Source organism: Wasmannia auropunctata, unplaced genomic scaffold (genome assembly GCF_000956235.1).
Source record: "Wasmannia auropunctata unplaced genomic scaffold, wasmannia.A_1.0 LD334216.1, whole genome shotgun sequence".
NCBI lineage: Eukaryota > Metazoa > Arthropoda > Insecta > Hymenoptera > Formicidae > Wasmannia > Wasmannia auropunctata.
In genome coordinates, this window is record NW_012028674.1 from 155,308 (window position 1) to 176,447 (window position 21,140).

General features: G+C 43.6%; 2 protein-coding genes across 2 annotated transcripts; both read left to right on the forward strand.

Moving 5' to 3' along the window:
• The first annotated feature begins 9,336 nt into the window (after positions 1 to 9,336).
• LOC105459044 (broad-complex core protein isoforms 1/2/3/4/5-like) lies at positions 9,337 to 9,588 on the forward strand. The gene has a single exon (XM_011704717.1). It carries the CDS (start codon positions 9,337 to 9,339, stop codon positions 9,586 to 9,588), a length of 252 nt encoding a protein of 83 aa, XP_011703019.1.
• A 3,490-nt stretch (positions 9,589 to 13,078) lies between these two features.
• On the forward strand, positions 13,079 to 13,423 carry LOC105459047 (broad-complex core protein isoforms 1/2/3/4/5-like). Its single transcript, XM_011704721.1, has one exon. It carries the CDS (start codon positions 13,079 to 13,081, stop codon positions 13,421 to 13,423), a length of 345 nt encoding a protein of 114 aa, XP_011703023.1.
• Positions 13,424 to 21,140: the final 7,717 nt, after the last annotated feature.

The window sequence follows — 21,140 nt, forward strand, 5'->3', positions numbered from 1 at the left end:
AAAAACAGAGCTGACGGATGCACGCGCATCGGCCTAAAGCACAATCGTCGTGTGGGCTCGGTTAAGATAACGAGAGATAATCATTTATTTTTCTTGAGGACCGGGGGAGTCGCGTTACGCGAGCGCGAATGTGTACGCGAGTTGGGACACGATGAGAGAGATGTCGAGAGCACAATTGCGAGCGAATGTGAGTCCACCATCATCATATATATATATATATAATGCCGACGTGCGAGACTTAGGGCGAGATGTGACATCGGCACGATTATCCATCGATATATACCCGTCGATTAGCAGTACACTCGGAGTTTTCACTTCGGCGAAAAATTGTGTGCGATGCGACTTGAGGGCCGATGCTTCATGCTCGGAAATACGGAGTGTTTCGCGAATGGCCGTTCGCAAATGAGGTCGAGTTGCATTTAAAGACGAAGACTTTCTTGAACCGGTGTACACAAGTTAAAGCGAAGCTGACTTACAGCAGCGAGGCGTGACTGCGGCGCCCGTTGTTATTTCCGTTAATGAAAATAGGTTTCCTGATACGCATTCGAAATACTGCAAGCGGAAGAGGTCGGGTAGGGCTGAGAATCGATATAGGGTCAAATCATCGTGCTGGGCGGAAGTGTAATTGCGGAGTGTATCGGACGCGTGAGACCTGCGCGGGGGGAGAGGCGGGGGGGGGGGGACACCAGCGAAGCTATGTATAATAAATTTAGATGGCGATTGTAGAGGAGGAGACCTGGAGCAAGACTGCATTAAGGCTGAAGCTATCCGGCGATCGCGATAGGACCGAAGGGCCTGCGTGACAGCGCGAATCGCGAGTGACCGAAACTCGTGCAGAATCATATAGATAAGACTCGGGTATACGCATCGTACCTGCACAAGGTTTCAATTCGCGCGGTCAAATCGAGTCGAATGGGCGTTTTCTGACGAGCGTACTTTTTAGCTGCCGTATAAAGTGTATAAATAATTTCTTACTTTGTATCGCGCGTTTCCTTTATCGAGGCTGATTGGAAGGAGAAATCGGATAGTTTTCTCTATCGCCACGCACGTGTCCCCCGACCGATTTACGCGCCCCGCTCCCCCGCAGACCTTTCGAGTCCTCTCGCCGATCGCACACGAATCCGTAACTCCGACAAAAAGTGGATCGGCAGGAAAGCAACGCGTGCGGCGGCGCGTGCAGACGCGTGCATACGCGCCCGTACATATATATTTTATTTTTATTTCTTTTTCCGAAAAGTGCACAAATCCGAATACCCGCGCGAATTCGAAACTCGGGGGTGACGAACTGATGTTACGCGCGTGCACGAACTCGCATATCGGTGTGTTCACACTTCGGCTCGTATAGGCAATCTCTGAACGCAGGTGTACACGCACGTTGAATGCATTTATAGATAGGCTATGATAATTTATGTTAAACTACGTTTTATGGAATGCATCTCGTTGCGCCGCACGTATTTTCCGCCTCTCGCATTATAATCCGGATTAATAAGTATATATCTTTCACAAAGCGCATTCAGAGCGAGCGTATTTTGGGGATCGGTTAGTCAATTGTTATTATAGTAAATATACATGCGCAGGGTGGTATTGACTTGTCGATTGAAAAACTTTCCGCGAGTCGGATAAAAAGACCAAAAAAAAGAAGAAAACAGAAAATTATCGATTATACGTTTCTCATTGTATGTAGATCTTTTTCGTAATATTAACGACGGATGGATCACGCGGTTCGAAAGGAGACTAGATTTTTCTTTTATACTCGGGGCAATAAATCGTGTACATATATCGCGGGAAATTATAGAAGCGTCCGGGGGACCCGTCTCGTAGTGTCGGACACATTTCGACGGGCATGCGAAATTACGTGCGACGCGGAATACATTAGCGCAGGTAATTTAAATAAGGAGAGAAGATTGCGCTGAAGAGAGAGAGAAACAAAAAAAAAAGCAAAAGGATTGTTAAATCGAGGGAGAACGGAGAGTGGATGAGGAAGAAGAACGAAGCTTTAAATTACGAGAATAACGAACACAATTTTATAGTGGTCAGGACGAGAAAGGACTGATATTGATAATATTTAAATTAGTAGAGTTATTTGAGGAAACGAATTTGTGAGACTACTGTAAAAAAATGGCCAAATATAATTGCGAATATATATCTATATATAAATATATATAAATATATATATATATACATATATATTTATGTATGTGCGTGTGTGTGTGTGTGAGACGTACTCGTGCACGCTCATGCATTACACCGCGCGCACGAATGTACACACTTACACATATGTACGTGCACGTACACACATGTACATATATACATATACATATATATACGTATATCTGCCCTCCGATCAGCGGTCGGTGCGATATTATGCGAATAATAAATTATTAATGAAATTAATGTAAATTTGACTGAATATTTAACTACAATTTATATATTAATAGAGATTTATTTGAGCGTCTTCTTTGTTTATTGTTCGTTTAATTCTTCGCTTTTGTGTTATATTCCTGTAACACGCGATATCGTGCAGCCAACAGATTACCACCCGGTTTATGCGTTATAATCGAAGACTCGTTAGTTTGGTATGGCAACAAGCCCGTCGGGACGTCATTCTTCATTATCAGCGTTCGGCTGCGCGTCGCTTTCAAGTAAAAGCAGGCGGGGGAGGATGTTAACATATGTACTAGAACGTGTGTACTCGTATAATGGATATATGCCGCGAAAAATCCACGACGGTGTCGCGCATTGATGTCGAAAGTCTTACGGCTCGCAAAAGGATGTTGTGCAATTGACAAAAATATTTTGCGATCGAAGGTACCGACGCTTTTTATGAGGAAAAAAAATGCAATCATTAGAAGTAGCACTGTAAAATCCAAGCGTGTAATAATTGGTTTCACAATACGTGTGTGATTTAGTTTTCCGTGTAAAAGTAACACACGCTATAGTGTAATATTTTTAAAAATAACCCACTGCGGTAGATTATTTTTACACGGAAAACTAAATTACACATACATAAAGGCACCTATTATTACGCACTTGATTTTGCAGTGAACGTAAGCTTAATTGGTCTTCCATCACGCAAGATTTCGCAAAAATATAGATTCGAGACTGACGTTTACATATATCTGCGTTGTATAGGAATTATTTTACGAACGCTCGTGATATTTTAAAGTTTCTAGTTTTTTAGCTAACACTTTAATGTTAGCCCTTACGGTAAGATGGCTTCCATTCGATCAGCTTGAAAGCGACGCGCGACGAAGCGTGAGATCGAGGCCTCGTGGCGCGTTGAGACGAGAAGGGAGGACACTTTTCCGATTCTGATGTGATTAGGACGTAGCTAAAAAAAAAAATATGCGTTGCTAAAGAAAAAAAAACGTCCGATATGAGGGAACTGCCAGGCTTCCGAGCACGGGAAAGACTGAAAATATATTTGTTGATTCGCACGTGTCGCGGCGGGCCGCGCAGCTACGCGAGATCCTTTTATCGTATTTGAGAAATGTAGGGGAGACGCGCAAAAGTCGCATATAACCGACTGACCTGATTCGCCCGAGAGAGAGAGAGAGAGAGAGAATCACGACGTGTTCCATTATATATATATATATATTTACTACATATATATGTATGTGTAGTTAATTTCGCTGCTATCTGCGACACGACTGGATCGACGACTGATTTGGACTGATCCGTTTCTCATCACATCGCGAATTTTTTTTTTGTTTTAATTAATTAGGCGACGTGTGCTAATATATATATCTATATATATATATGTATGTATACATTGGACTGATGCGTGAAAATTGTTTGACTGATGTTACCAAATCGTTGCTTAAAAGTACCTAAATGTTAAGTTAAAGAATTTATAAATTTATGAGGAGAGAGAACGCGTGCTCGCGCAAACGTACGTTTAGAAGAGAGGAAATGGCAGAGATTACCGCGCTGCAGATTTGGATAAGCCAAGCGAAAGAGACGCTTTCTTACGTTTTCTCCTTTCTTTTCATATTTTTATTCTTCCTTTTGCTCTGAGGGAAGGAGCGCGCCCACGCGCCGCGCTGGTAGATATAGCAATCGGTATAATGTTAAGATCGACTGTGTAGTACAACAATTGAGACGCTCGTGAAAACCGGGCTCATTCTCATTTTCGACATACCCAGTTTTTTTTATCTTCGCTTTTTTCTCTCTCTTTCCATGGTTTCTTTTTTTTTTTTATAGAACGTGCGCAGAGATGGTTGCTCGTCGAAGCACATACATATATACATATGATTTACTTTCCCGTAAAAAAAACCCCTGTGGTTTTTCCCCATAGAAACTCCGTTATTTCCATAGAGCTAAATGATAAGCGCGATAGGACACTTTACCGAAAGCAGCTGTTGAAAAGGAAAGGAAAAAAAAAACACAAAAAAAAAGAAAAAGGATTTTTTTCGCGTGACAGCTTTCTAACGATACAGTAAGTCTTTAATTTTCCGTTAGTTGTGTTATGGTGTAGGATTATACGTTTACGATATCTACACATTGGATATCGAACAGATAGCTTTCCCGATTTAATGTTCATACGCAACCGCCGGCTGTAAACGCAGAAAAGCGCGAGGAAATCACATGGGATATAAACTCTCCGAGTATACACATAAGAGGGCCTTATACGACAATGTCAAAGCGCAAAAGCACTTGTGTAATCAACATATCGGCTTACCCCAGAGAAACTTTGGAAAAAGTCTCCGTCTTATCTATCGGAAAGATGATTCCGTTTTGGTACAAAATGTTTCGTGTGCCCACGTCGCATTTGCGCGTAAAAGTAACGTACTCAAGAAGAAGAAGAAGAAGAACATCGTACAATGATGCAATATAAGAAATAATATATTATAATAATCGTCAAGAGCGCGCAACGCGCGATGAAACGCGATCGTTTATATTACTCGCAGATGCGAATTGGGTCTCGAGAACGAAAACCCCGTGCGTTATATTATCGTGATAATTCTGTTACGTTATTTTTCGCAATGTCTTGGTTATAATATATATTTATTAACTATATACAAATCGCATCCTCCGTCACGATGTCATCGTGACCGTCGTCATTGCCGTGTCACTATTATTGCCGTTATCATCATTATTACTATTATATAACGCGATTATATTATTTTATCATTATTTTTTTTTTTTTAATATTGCATCACCAGCAACACACGCACGCACACACGCGCACGCACACATACACACATATCAACCGTCATCGTCATCATAGCTATTAATGTTATTTTCATCAGCATCAGCATTATCATTTGACGTCATAATCGTTCTTATTATCGCTATCGCTATCACTATTGCTACGATCGCTATTATTGTTATTATTATCAATTCCCGTATTCTCGTTGTCACCAACGAGTTATCGTAACTAGTTTCATTACTGCAGAGTTTCGCGTGCTGTCATTACCGCTGCCGTTATCACTATATGATCACTATTACATATTATCGCTGCCGCTCTGCTGCTACTGCTACTGTTATTACTACCTTTGGATCAGTACGGTTACTACAAACATTCATTTATTACGATTACGATTGATTACTATGATTATTATTATTATTATTATTGCCACGCATTATTATTATTATTATTATTATTATTATTTTTAAGCAATATCAAATGCATTTTAATATATTTTCATTTTTATATATAATAAGAAATGTACTATATTTGGTTTAATAACTCGTTTGTGTTGTCACTTGTTCTAGTCCACCTATCACATCCTCGACGGAAAAAAAAGAGTAGATTAGAGAGAAGTTTATGTTTTTACGCTTATACGTTTTATACGTTAAACCGCACCAGAGTTTTACCGAAGTTGCGTGCACGAAAATTATGTCGCCGGAATGTTAATACCGAGAAATTGATTCTTTTTCTTTCAGCCGGAAGGTAAGTGACGTAAATGCGATTTGGCGTATCCATTCCCCGTATCTATTCCGAGCGATTGTTCGATTAACGTATTTTCGCAACAAGCATCATCGACACGCCATTAAGCATCAACGATGTTTCTCAGATATCGCAGCGCTCGAATTTACGTATTTTTTTTATTTCGGACGCTGCTGCATTTCGCGCAAGTGAGCTGATATCGAAACCGCTAATATGAAACGCGATTTTTCTCAAAACCACAACCAAACAAAGCAAGTCGAATCCCGTGTGTCAATAGTGAATCGATGTTTTATGCTGTTAGTCTGTCGTATTCGGTAAACCTCGCATTCGCGGTGATGCGAACGAGACTGGAACACAGATAAATATAAGGCAAGATATGAGAAATAAAGTATAGAAGTATATACAATAAAATATAATGCCTATAACAAGGAGAGGAAAACAATCGAAAATCTTACACTTAATATCTACAAAATCAGAAAGAACGTATTTGTGGTACTGTGATTGATTGGAAACGACGTATGTTGGGCATAAACAATCACGCGTTTGAGAATTGCATATATACTTTTATTATTTCACATTCCTCATATCTTACTCTTTATATACTTTTGTGTTTCGACTTCGCGTAAGCCGCACGTGACGTGCGAGCAATCGCGATGGGGATCGGTGTCCCGTTTGATTTTTAATTTTGTTGACAAGTTAACGTAAGAATTTAGAAATCGTCCGCTGATCGCGTTGACGATCAGGACGCGCTGGCCGTGAGGAGTACGAAGTAAGAACGATTCGTTTCATCGGTCAGGAAGCATCCAACACTGATTTCCGGTTTAGAACTGTCTCTCGAGCGAAATGAAATGTCTTCTCGCCGAGTATCTTCGGAGAAGGAGAGAGAAAGAGAGTGAGGGAGAGAAAAGAGAAAAAAAAACTTTCGCATAAGCGGGAAGTTTCTGTCGCGTGTCGGGTGCAAACATAAGACGGTGAGTAAGAAGGAGGAGGGTGCATATCCGCGGAAAGTCGGAAAAGCGAAGGGGAAACCGAAACCGGGGAGAGCCTGTGCCCCCCCCCCCCTCTTCCGAGGCTACCTCGTTCACGCGATCACACGAGTACGAGGGGGATCGATTTCGTAAAGAGTCGCCACGCAGCTCGCCAGAGTCACGCATACTTAATTACGTTTACGTTTATGTTCACGTTTATTTGTTCAAGTTTTATTTCGAGTTGCATGCTTTAAATGTCATCCAGAATGCTCAGTGTATACCTGTACTCTCTCGTCGTCTCGTTTCTCATGTCTGTTAGGCCTTCGTGTACACACATACATCTGAGAATCCGTCGAACAATGTACATGCATATTCATAATGCCGACGCGAGTCGGCAAACGGCTTGTGTATACACATTCCACTTCTCGACGGAGGACTATATGCGAATGTGCGGTTCCATAGGCATTCCCCGTTCCGTCCAAACGAACGAAACCCCTTTTACCTCTCGTCCCGTTCCCCCCCCCCCGCCCCTCTCCCGCGCCTCTCCTTTTCAAGTTTTGTATTGTTACTTTTTTTTTCTCTAAGTGATATTATTTAAGATCTTTTAAAGTGAGATTATATTTTCAGCAAAGCGATACGTTGCTAGGATCTTGAATAATTAATGACAGATTATTCTGAGGTAATTATGGATTGAATTTTTTATAGTAAGAAAGGGAGCATGAAATATTAAAAAAAAAAAATATGTCACACGTAACACGTTTAAGACAACGTATACATTGACGTGAGACTGCATCAGTTTCATGTAACAACGCAACAAGATCTATCGTGGCATTAAAATGCGATGCATTCGCGCGTAGGTACGTTGAATAACCTTAATAAATGATCTCGTCTGCCCATTTCGAGCGCATTTGTCGCGGGAAATATACGTGCAACGCGTATGAACGTCCACGCGATCGCGATGACGCAACTCTCTCTCTCGAGAGTCTCGAACTACACCAGACCAGCGCCAACGACTTGTGTAATGTCGCATGTCAATGACAATAGAAAGAGTCGAATACATCCCTCGATATGAAGGAGAAAATTAAACGCACAAATTCTACGAAGCGCCATCCGCCTTCTTTTTCCCCGTAATTTTCTCCCCCTTCCTCCCCCCNCCCCCGCGAAGGTACATGCACACACACATTCACATATGGTGTATACACATACAAGCACGTGCGCGAGAAACGTTTTCGGGCGTGCGTTCATCCCCGGTGCGTATGATCATGCGGTGTACCTACCTTACGTGTACGTATATATGTGAATTACCTCATGCATGTGCGTGCGCGCCTCCCGTCCCGTACCCTCTTTCCGCATTAGCAGTGACCGGAGTTCCGAACAAGACCCCAAGAGGGAGGGGTGGAGGGTAGGGGAGGAGGCGAGGAAGGGGGAGGAAAGTTGCCGGTGAAGAAAGTTCTTACTTCGCCTCCCCACGAAGAGAAACAGAGCGCGCGTCGCGGCGTCGATTCCTCCACATCTCTCCGGTACTTCTTTCCCCTTCCCCCCCCCCCTCTCTCTTTTTGTTTCCAAGGACATGGCGTAACGCGCGTAATTGCTTCTCTAAAGGATGCGAGTCTCGTTTTTAATGATTTGATTAAATGCGCGGGGCGTGATATACAGTATAGAGAAAAGATAGAAGAAAAAGAAGAAGAAGACGAAGAGGCGCGAGGCAGATTTCGCGCAACGAAAAGGGTTGATTTCCTCGCAGTCACGCGCATTGATCGTCGGATTTGCGAAATTAATTTGTAAAAAATTTCTCCCCAGCGGCTATCTTTACGGCTAAGTTGAAAGTGAATTTCGAAATCCGTACACGTCGTTCGTTTCAAATTTCTTTACAAGCGCGATGTAAGAGGATTAAAATCGCCGCGAGGATACTCACTCTTGGGCAAACGATTTATCGCGCGCGCGAGAGAGAGAGAGAGAGAGAGAGAGAGAGAGAGAGAGAGAGAGAGAGAGAGAGGAAAAAAAAGAAACGAGATAAAGTAAAATTTTTCAGAGAAATATTAACGGCATACGATTACTTAACGTGGGATCACTCGCAATAGTTTCACGATTTAATAAGAATTGATGGCACTTGTCACGTTTATGTACTCGCTACGAGATATCGATCGTCACAATAACGAACGGATGTGGCCGTGAAACCGTTCCGTTAATCGGTCTGTTGTGAAGGTACGAGAGCTCTTTAAATATAGATGCGCGCGCCTACCGTTTTCGAGCTGCGAAAGGAACCGCACGATTGAGATCCACATAAGCTATAGTCGAGAGAATACAAGCACGACACTACCTAACAAAAAAAAAAGAGCATTCGAGTGAGATTCGAGTTCGCGGCCGTTTTTTTCCCCCTTTTTTTCCTTGGCGGTCGCGGTATAGGGTTTAAGTGTGTTGTGGGGGTGTGCAGCTGCATGAGAGGTGCGTTGTTGTGTTTCAGTGCTCACCTCTATGACGGGGCTGACCTTGAACTCTCTGAACACCCAGTCAGCGAAGAAGTTGTTCACCTGCCAGCTGTGCGGCAAGGTACTATGCAGCAAAGCATCCCTGAAACGCCACGTTGCCGACAAACACGCCGAACGACAGGAGGAGTACAGATGCGTCATCTGCGAGCGGGTCTACTGCTCGCGTAATTCCCTGATGACCCATATATATACCTATCATAAGAGCAGGCCCGGCGACATTGACATTAAGTTCTTTTGAAGGTTTAGATAAGGTAGGGACCATGCTAAACACACCTATGGCGCACAGCATTTCGAAGATATATACTTTAACATAGTCTCTCAAAACTCACTCCTATACGATTTAACAAACATAATTACACATTTCTTTCCTCTCGCTATCTCTCTCTCTCTCTCTCTCTCTCTCTCTCTTTTCCTCCCGCTCTTTCATCCTTTTTCTCTCTATTTTTTTTTATTCTCTTTCCTTCTTATATATCCGCAAATACATATCGAAACGCGCACGCTTGTTTTCCGGCTCTTTCTCGCCTCTTTTCTCATTCCCAATTTTTTTCCGCATTTATTCTCGCGCATAAAAAAATGTATAAATTTTCGCGTCGAAAGATGCATCGTCTTCTCTCCGCCCGTCGTCATCGTCCTCCCGTGCGTACTTCGGAAAGCTTGTGTTTCCTTTTCCTCCCTCTCATTCCGCGCCGGCACTCCGCGAATGGTGCATGCCACGGTGAGAAACCGGTCTCGACTCTTGCACGCGGGGACCTTCTTTCTCTTCTTGTTCGTCTTACGGTCCCGCGCACCGCCGCCGCGGCCGCCGCCGCCGCCGCGCGCCGTGTCCCGGCATCCCGGCTCTCGCGTAACTGCTTTCTTTCCTCTTATCCCGTCGTCCTTCGCGCCCCTTCGGTACCGTACGCGCTCGCTGATCGAGTTCTTCCGGTATTCGCCGGTCCGTTATACCTGCTGTCAGTGACTCCGAATCCCTCCGATGCATCAGTGAAGCAGCATGCCGCGTAGCTATACATTTGGCGCATTGATAGCAGCACGGGGTTTACGGAGGATGGGTTTTTCTTTTTTTTTTTTCTTCTACCAAAGAGGCGGAAGAAGTCTACAGAGTCTTGCTAAAGACGTTTTAAACTTTCCGCGGTGTCTCACTTCTCTCCTTTCGACATTTCGCATTCTTTGGGAAATGTATGTGTCATTTACATATAACAAAGACCTCGGCGCTTCAACGCTGTGACATTACAAACACATAACAAACTGAAAGCAACCGAATGCTATTGCCGCTTTCATATTGCTCTCGTATTGATGCTTGCAGCGCAAATATCGCTATCATTATATACTGTTATATAGTAATCATTATGGAGTGAAACGATCGGCGGAGCTATTGTACCTTCTATTTCAACCTATTACGTGTAATGTCACACAATTGGAGTGTCGAGGAGGCTTCATCGTAAGAATTTCCTCTGCGTAGATTTTCTTAGTTTGTATCTGTAACATTATAAAAAGAAAAAACTATTTGCGCTGACATTATCAAAGTCATTACACAATACTGAAAGCATATTGAAAATTATCTCTTAGTGATTTGCAGATTGTTGATAATTTCTGCGAATTCTTGTGTTAAATCTTGATGAAATAGCATGTTAGTTTCCCGACTTAGTTTCCTGAAGAGTCATATGGATAGGTAGATGGACACGGCGAGTTTGGAAACTTTTGAGTAACTGACTAATACGTTAAGAACGATCTATCATCTCTCGATAGGAACCTATCACGAAGACCTTTAATTAACTGATCTACGTCTTTCGTATTCTTTTCTGTGTGACGTTCCCGTTCCCGCCACATTTCGTGCTTCCTCACAATTTCTCTTCTTTCAAATCACCGACCTGCTCGATCCACCTACTCGTCGCTTGCTTGTTTGCATGTCCTCCCGATTGTCCGCCTGCTGTCTGCCTGCTTGCTTGTAGCTTTGGCTACGTGTCTTGTCTTGATTATTTCGCATTTCTTGATTATTTTTTCTATGTTAATACTATCGGATCCTCGCGCTGAGTCGGAAGAGAGTATCACCGACACACCGACACGTCGATGGGAAAGATGAAAATTGCATGATTTGAAAAGCGATCGGCGATTCGGCAGAGCCGCCACGATTGGCAGAAATTTCGCGCATTTCGCGAGAGCGCATAAAATCTAATCGTAACGTCTGCCAATGCATTTTTGCAAGGCGAACGTTATATACGTTAAAAATACGATGTAACCTTTAAATTCGTTAAATATTTTTTAGTATGTCACTTTACGTTTATTGGATGATACTTTTTTTTAATATTATCAGCATTTTATTTTTGCTTTTCTGTTGTCATCTTTTATGGATTCGGAAACCGATACGAAATCGCCCCTTTTTATTTAACAATAAGCGAACGTCGAGTAACCAGAATTACCGTAAGGTATATCTCAATGCAAAAGTTATTATACTTGTGCGATCGCGAACTCTCGAGATTTGTTTCTCACGTTTCAATCTTCGATTTTCACTTAACTTGTCTTTGGAGATTTCTAATCCGTCCGATTAATTAACCGTGATTACACGACTAACTGTGAAAGTAGCGTGTGCGAAATTTTCAGCACGTGCATATATAACACGTCACACTACACACTCGCGGTTGTCAGTAACTTCTATCAGCGGATCGTTTCTAATACGCTAACGCATACTAATCGCTAGCTCGATGCACGCGGTATAATACACAGATCCCTTTTCTCTTTGTCCCTTTTCTCATTTCCTCTTCCTCGAGCCCGGGATCTTTTTGGCCATCTCGTGTCCCATTCCGGATACTCGATAAAACTCACAAGAGCATAATAGGAACGACTATATGTCTATCTATAACAAATTTATCTACCTTATTTATCTATACGGAGCTTTTTTGCGATTCGCACACAACTCCGCATCATTCTGAATTCTTTTCTTTCCAAACGCAATCAAACTTCCGCAAGCCAGAGTTGGTGGATTCCGGGAGAATACAATTTTCTCTTACACTAATTTATATATCTAATAATATGTATTACTATATACATACGAATCTTTTGCTGCATCACAATTTTTTTAGTTTACATTTTTCGTTATTCACATTATGATATTTGTATTGTTTGTAAAATTAAGTATGCAAATTATAGTTGTTATGATTTAAATCGGATTGATTTCTCGAAATCGAGTTTTCAACTTTTTAACACTGTTTCCGAATTTAATTTAAAACTGAGTTATTTCATATTTGGCAAATAAACGAGTAAATGCAGCGACGAGTTTTCAAGATGAAAACTAGCTCGGCCTTCGACGAGACGCATGGAAGTACCAGCTCTGAGCTTCCGACGATCGACGCATCTTATCGATGTGTCATCCGACCGTCACTGCGACGTCGATCGATCGCGTTTTTACCACATCTAAGACGAAGCGATTAAACGGAAGCATCGAAGCCGTTAGAATTTCGACGACGTCGATCTTACGTGCTGTAGACGCGAGAGAAAGAGTGCATCTCCCTTCCCTCCCCCCCCCTCTCCCCCGTCGACACGTTCACAGCGAAACCCACTAAAGATCTTCTATTTCCCGCGTGTCTACAGCAAGTCGAGAAAGCAAATCTCTCTCTCGTCGAAATTACACCGGTTTCGACATGCGTGTGTATACCCCGACCGGGTGCAGGATAGTCCCCCCGTCGAGAGCGGTCTTATACAGTTCTGGATGCGTTTCAGGTACGGGCAACGGGATGCATCCGGCACCGACGACGCCTCCCACTGTCATGTACCGAATGCCACCACCCACGGCGGGTGGCATAAACGAGCCTCAGGAATGCCCGTACTGCCGTCGCACGTTTTCATGCTACTACTCCCTCAAACGCCACTTCCAGGACAAACACGAGCAATCGGACACGCTATACGTCTGCGAGTTCTGCAACCGTACGTACCGTACGAAGAACTCGCTGACGACGCACAAGAGCCTGCAGCACCGCGGCACCTCAGGCGTGCTGAGGAGGCTCCTGAAGGCCACGGCCATGAAGAACGTCTTCGGCACCATGCAACACCAGATGCAGATGCAGCAGCAACCGCAATGAAAATGTCGGAAAAATCAAAGTCACCCTGTGCCGCGTCGTCGTCGTCGCCGCCGTCACCGTCACCGTCACCGCCGCCGCCGCCGCCGTCGCCGCCGTCGTCGCCGCCACCGTCGTCGTCGTCGTCATCGCGCCGTCGCTATCGTCGTCGTCGTCGTCGATTTCTCGCGCGAATCGCTCGACTGGCGTCATCAGGCACGCAACCTGAGAACCAAGGCCAGATTATTATCAAGAGAACACGGAAGTTACTGCTTTGCGTATCCCGCGAGTTACGCTCCCGTACTCCCGTATTTGAGCCGCGCTCAAGTCGGTTGGCTCGGGCTCGCGGTTTATCGAATCGCGACTTGCCACAAAAGTCGGTTAGCCGCACAGGCCGCACAAGATCGTTTTCTAAGCAATTTCTCTATGTTACTGATAAACGAGAAAACGGGGGGCGGGTAATCATTGATTACACGGTCAAGTCAACCCGAGATCATCGATGCGATTCGCATTACGAAGCTATAGATTAAAGTGAATTAGCAGCAACCTGCATGGATTAACGACATTTGTCTTGTTTCTCCGCCTACGCTGTATTTAGGTTTTTCGTGATCCGGAAGAAGAGAGAGACCGTGGCAAATCGCTAAATCGAGATTAGTGAACCCGGGAGCAATTTAGCTCTTGTTAAGTTGCAACGAAGCCCCTCGTAATTTCAACGATTAATTTACTCTTATTTACTCGCATTTGCGGAGCGCATAATGCGCATAATATCGCGATCGTAAGACGTTTAGAAACGGGAAACGGATTGAAAGAGAAGGGAGGAAAGCAGAGAGTATATAGCGTGGAATATTCCGAATATCGTGCGGATGAGAGAGATTATTCAGTCTGATAACAAAATCTCGGCATTTTCTCCCAGTTTTCCCCCTCGCTCTTGCGTCGTCCACCGAGAAACAAAAGCGCGATTCTTTTAGTTTCTAGACTTCGCCGCGGCGTAGCGTTGTAATTTTTTTTTTTTCTTCGTCAAGACTGCAATGAATCCAAAGAAGGACAATTTTACTGAGAAGCTTGTAAATTCGACTGAAACGCGAAGGGAGGGGAGAGAGGAGGCTCGAACGTTTTAAGTTTAGTGCGCGAAGCAAAGACACATTCCATTGTCGCGAGCGATCGGGATGCTGGGTGACGCCGACTGCGCGCCCGGCGAGACTCCGAGCGGAGAATCTACGCGTGGGACGCGTTTTCGAGGACGACATATGATCCCGCCGCGAGTTTATTATTATATTATTTTTTTTCTTTCTTTCGTTCTCTAAGCTAAAAATTTGCCCAAAAAGCACCCAAGCGGAAAGATTGGGGAGGGATGTGATTAAGACGAGGGTGAACGTTTGGGGAGGAGGGGGGTGAGAGGGGAAACAGTCTTCCGGAAATCGTTTCCGAGATTGAGTTTACGTTGCGGATGAAATTCTTTTGCATTCGGGCGCTCTCGCGAGAGACGCACGCCTAACGATTTTCACACGTAGACAAACGAAAAAAAAAAAAAAAACAGGTACGCCTAACCGTCGCGAACGACGTCGCGCGTCGTCGCGTTACGCGATCTCGGCCTCGTGCCGCGGGCTCGCGGAAATTGCGTCGCGCACCCCACGCGTGCGAACGGGGGATGATTCCGCGAATGATCGGGCATGGAAACCTCGCTCCGCGGAGGCACGTAGAAACGGGCAGCTTGACATACCGGGACGCGGAGCCGGCGTTCGAAGCGTCCAGTTGCGGACGAACGGGCGATCCGAGGGGCAGGGGACGGGGAGAGGGGACACAGTCGTGATGATCGCGAATGAGATTGGGAATCTGGCGTTTCGATTCTGCATGCGTGTTACGATGCACACGTGTGTGCATGCCGAGTGCACTTTCGCGCGAACCGCGGACGCGCCGCGAGATCGTTTATGCGTATATATACATATATATATTGATTCTCAACGAGGGGAGGGGGGAGGGCTGGGGGCGGGGGACGAAGCGAATCGACGACGTTAGGCCTAAAGAGGCGAAGCGCGCTGATGCACCGAGGACGCAGCTCCAAAAACGCTCGAAAGTGACGCCGATCGGTGAAAAGTGATCGCGGCAACGGCGGCAATCGAGGTCGAGACGTGCTGCTAATCGACGTGGAGAGCTCGTCGATTAGCATAGAAGTGAGGGAGGGTGGGTAGGAGGGGAGGGGACGGGATCGGCTTTACGAGAGACACGAGAGAAGAGAAAGGCAGAAGAGAGCCGTGTATAGACGCGGAGGTGGTAGAGATATATCATGGGTTCTTAACGTGTGTATGTAGATTCGTCGTATGCGCTAAATACAAACTATATTTTTAACTCTTTAAAAGTAATATTTTGAGCTGTAAATATATTATATTCGTACGATACATCGATAAACGATGATATTCTCCTGTTCAGATTTTATAAAAATCGGCATAGTCCTACGTAGGTATCTCACGAGGACGGGCGGAGCAGTGCTGCCGGAGCCTGAACGACTCCCGCTTCCCGATTACTCTCCTTTCGCATTTTTCGCGAGCATTTAAAATTATCTCCGCGCGCGACGCGCGTGCTTTTTTTTTTGAACAGCCAAGAAAATCAGCCGGTTTAATTAAGCCCGGGTTTAATTAATAAAAAGAAAATTATGTTTCGTTTACATTCCGTCTCGTTTGTTTTTACCCCGTTACGTCGCGAAGCGCTTTTCCGACAAATCGAACTCTAAACGGTCGAAGTGGCCGCGGCTCGCGCGCAAGAGAGAGAGAGAGAGAGAGAGAGAGATTATATGGGGCGCTGCTCCGCCCCTCGAACTTTAATATATCCACATTAACAAATGTACAAGCAAGAGGAAAACCCTAAAAGTTGTTCATCGTAACATATTCAGGTTTAAAACTCAGCGTAGAGAACGAGAAAAAAAATGTTGATGTTTTATCTGTAAGGCGAAAAAGAAAAATGCCATAATAATTAACGAGCAAGTACAAATTATCATGGGAAATATAAATTATGTCTACGTCTAACTCTTAGGATGCGTAGTTATCGGAAAGGGAATATTTAACGGAGGCGCGCGAAAAAGGGGGGGAGGGGGTGGAAATCAGAAACGACGGGAAAGGACCTGCCACGAATTTAAATTTCATTCGTGTCTGGGTGAAAAGGATTAAAGGGGCGAACGGGAAAGAGAGAAGACAATGCGCGGGAGAAAGTGGGGAAAGGGTAAAAAAAAGCACGAGTTTTCAAACATATCTTCGAAGTGTGAGGTATACTGTGAAAAATATACGATTTTAGATATTTAGCTATCTCTCTCTACCGAGAGATTTTATAATTATTACGTATACATTCTTAAATCGGTGGACCGATTCTTGATCGGTGACGTTTTGGCCAGGACATAATGTGGAGGGCAATATCGAATTGTGAACGACAAGCGCGGCCGAGACCCGCGAGACTTTACGTTCTTGTCTTTCTTCTTCTCTTTTCTTAAAAGAAGGAAAAAAAAGTCACTTTTTTGAGCTAAGGGCTGGCGCGATTGGTTAGTGAAAAAAAAAAAGAAAAGAAAATTTATCCTAGTCATTCCGGAAATTTTTGTGATTCTGTGATATCGGGGGATCGTGGCATCAAACGATTCGACGAAGGACGAAAAGAGAGAGAGACTAAAAAGAAAAAGAAAACAAGTGTATGTCTGTCCACATTATGATCGCCGGGCGTACTTTTGAAAACTCTTCTGGCGAACGGAGAAAAGGAAATTGATAATTGATTATTAAAATAATGTCGGGAAATTTCTGTGATGTTCTTCGGTTGGTATACTAGCGCGACTGCGAAAGCTATGTGAATGGAAAAAAAAAGTATACGGAATTTATGTCGATGTTCGGTGTTGTACGATGTATTGTAAGGGGCGAGACTGTATCGGGGGGGAAGGGGGGAGGGAGCGGAAAAAAAAATTTCATCATATTGCTTTGAAATTTTCGTGATGGGGTGGGGGTAAGAACGGGGTGTGTGTCGGGCAACCGCTGATCCGGTTTTATCGATCTGACAGAGAAACGCGTCGTTCCTTCGCGGCAAATAATTTTATTTTTAATCCGATTCTATATTTATTGATGAAATGTGAAAAGAGGGGGAGGGGGGGACGATCAAAGTTACGCGACTCAATCGGCAATCCCGATCGTTTTCATTTCGTATTCAAAATTCCACGGGTATACGTGTACGACATCGAGAAGTGAAATTTTTCTCGTACGGCACGGCGTAAGTGCAGTGCGGAACGATCGCGCGAACGATCAACTGTTGCCACTCACCGCCTGATAGACTTTAGTCTAGTGTAAACGTCTAGTAAACGTTCGCACGCGCGCGTGTTGTGTTGGGTGGATAAGTACACGCGCACGAGTGTGCGTGCGGAGAGGACGTGCTTATGCGCTCCCGCTCATACATGCAACGTCCGCATGCACACGAGGCACGTATAACTGCTGCAGGGTAAACGACCCATTACACGCCGACGCGAACGCGAGAAAGAGAGAGAGGAAAAAAAAGAGAGAAAAAAAAAGAACCAGAGAGAACGACTATAGATTATTTATCGGAATGTGCCAAGGTCCCGAACCGTTTACACGGACGAAATTTTAGGGTAGGTTTACGCGCCCCGTCTCTCCCGTCGGGAGGAGGAATATTATCAATATTAATCGTTTTAGGATATGTCTGAGCTACTATTTAACGAAACAAAAAAAAAGTGGAGAAAATTATCGTGAAAAATCTTTTGGGATTTTTAATGTGTATGGAAACTTTTCGTCTTGTATGGTTTATCGTAAGAGGAGAGGGAGAAAAAAAAAGAAACCCCGAAAACCGCGTGTGAGAAGAGGTGCGGTGAAAATATTTTCGAGTCTAATCTAAACGTGTTATATCTTTCGCTCGCATCCTGTGTATAACTTCGCGCGTGTACGCGCATACTCGTGCTGGAGAGAGGAGACGTAAAGGAACCGCGCATTTCCGAAATGAGAGTGAGCGAGGGCCGATCGACCGTGTAACATACACATTCTAACCGTGTGTAACTCAGCATCAGCAGGATTTTAACATTATCGCGGCGGTAGGGCGCGATGCGTGCAGGGGTTGCTTCGGGGAGGACCGCACGGAGAGGATCGGCAGCGTCTCTCTCTCTCTCTTTGCGGTCCACGCAGTTGCTTGTGAAATTACCGCGTTTTCGCGCGTTCTCGCCTCTCGAGCGGCGACAAAATGGTGCAATCTCATCGTCAGCAGGCTAAAAAAAAAAAAGAAGAAAGAAAAAGACGCCACATATCGTAACCGTTCAAAAAGCAGGACCGTTCTTCCGGTGCGTTCACACCCTTGTGTTCGCCACATACCCGCATTGTTCAGCTCAACAGCTTCCTTTTGACCCATGTAAAGAGCCACACTTTCTAAGTTAGTCACCCATTCTTCGACGAACGGGTTCTTCGGCGTAATTCGAATCGATATAACTGAAGAGGTCAAGTTTATACTTTCTGGCGCTGTGACGAATACTTTGATACGCGAATTTACTTTTGAGAAGGCTGATTTTTTTTGTAACGTTTAATCGTCGATTTTATTTAAAGACTCAAATTTATTTCTACTAGTTTCCTCGTTCTTCTTAATTCCTATTTTTTTTAGAGGAACCGACTGATTAGACTTTTTCCTGTTTTTTTTTTTAATTGGTTTAAAGTTTTCTTTCATCATGTGATATTATATTACCAAAGAGCAACGAGAAAACTTTGCAAGACTTTCTCCGACGCGAGTGATATTTACCTTGGGAAATGTAGAATTCGCGAATGTCGCACTTAGGGACAACGTCGATAAGTTTCCATCGAGATTCGGCCGATTATTTTCGCTTAATTCCTTCGTTTATTTTATGAGTGAAAAGACGCAACCTTTTCGGTTTGCATTAACTGGAAAGCCGATGCTAAATATTGACAATGGCGGTTCGTCGAATTCTTAGCATGGGGAATATCACGAGAGTCCGGGAAAGTTGTAAATCGATTGTTTAGGAACCACTCTTCGGTTTTAACGAAAAGAGAAAAGAAATTTTTATTTCCAAAAAAAGGGGGATCAAACGGAAAAACTATAAAAGGCAAACAAAGAGAAGTAAGAAGCACAATGCTAATCAATAAAACGAAATAGCGATGTAATTATATGAAATTAAAGAAAAAAAAGAACGTCGTACATAGGAGAAAGACTACTTAGATTTATTTTTATTATGTCTTCAAAAAGACTTTAAATAAAATATTTAAATTGTGCCATAATTAATATTAACAAAAAAATCTTAAGTATAAATTTATTGTTACGAAAGTTTTTAAATTTATCGGAAGAAATAAAAATTACAAAAAAAGGGATGAATAGAAATGGTGAAACGCTAAGAAAAAGAAAAATATCATTACTGTCTATGGGTAAAACTAAATAGTGCGATAGTTCTTATAGAGAAGAAACGTCGTGTCGGTTTAATGACGATTGTCGTATCAACAAGAGAACCTAGGATTAATGACGGTTGGTTATTTACGCTCAATATAACTAAGAAACTTACATAGTACGGATCTTTTCTACTTGTACCAAAAATTTTATTGCTAACTGTCGACATTGTTTTCTTTTTTATGTACATAGGGCATTACCTCATGTCGTTTCTTATCGAATATGCAATGCGAGATTATAATTAAGGGATTAAATTGAAATCTGTGTTTAATGAATACAAACGTTTTGATTATGGAGAGGACGGGTTGCCTTGCAAGTCAGATATTCAGAGGGAAACGTATGTAGGTCGCTGATAAAGTTCGTCGCATATACGATATACATACCGCGTATACACACGTATATATGTTGTACATCACGCATTTTGTCATGCACATGACAAAATCATTATATCACCGCATCAACATTGCATTACGTCGCGGCGTAATGCGCGATGCGCGCGTGATGCGACATTAAGCTTGGCGAATATCTGGCGAGCGCGGCACACACCGTGTCTCTCTACAGTCAATTTCACCAGCCAATCCAATTATTCGGGCCAATGGGAACTTAGTGGATTTCAAATGTCGTACGTCGTCTGTCGTTCAGCGAGCGAAACGACGTCGGAGAATTCGATGTACCCTTGAATGTACATACGGTGTACTTCTCTAGAGAATGAGTGAGCGAGTGAGTGAGTGAGTGTGAGTGAGTGAGTGAGTGAGTGAGTGAGTGTGTGTGTGTGTGAGAGAGAAAGAGAGAGATGAGAGCCCATCTCGTGAACATCTCCAATGTATAATTGAAGTGTATATGTGTATGTGTGTATACGTATACGTATATGTATACGATATGTCTGTGTATATATTAGATTAACGAGGCACGCCGAGCGTGTACGAGCTGTTGCGAGTAATCGAATCATAAGTCGCACGAGCGTAAACGAATGAGGTATGCGCTATTTTCTTAATGTATCATAACAACGTAATAGGCACCACGGAGAAGGGCTCGTAACAGATGTGGATTCGTTTCTGTCCATTCGTGCGGGAAATGGAGGGAAAATTTGAGGGAATTTTCTTCTGAGAGAAGAGAGAAAGATTGAAAGGGAGGAAGCAAAATTGGAAGCCTAGAGCGGAGTTCTTCGCGTGGAAAGAGACTTTGCATCCACAAGCAGTTACGTTGCTCTTCGCTTCACGCATTGTACGTCCGTTATTTCTGATACTATTATGGATATCATTGTACGTATATTAAACATATCTTCCGCGAGTCTACCCATACATATATATATGTATATATATATATA

Bases quoted from the DNA above. Each gene is read 5' to 3' on its own strand.
- LOC105459044 (XM_011704717.1), top strand. From the start codon at position 9,337: ATGACGGGGCTGACCTTGAACTCTCTGAACACCCAGTCAGCGAAGAAG.
- LOC105459047 (XM_011704721.1), top strand. From the start codon at position 13,079: ATGCATCCGGCACCGACGACGCCTCCCACTGTCATGTACCGAATGCCA.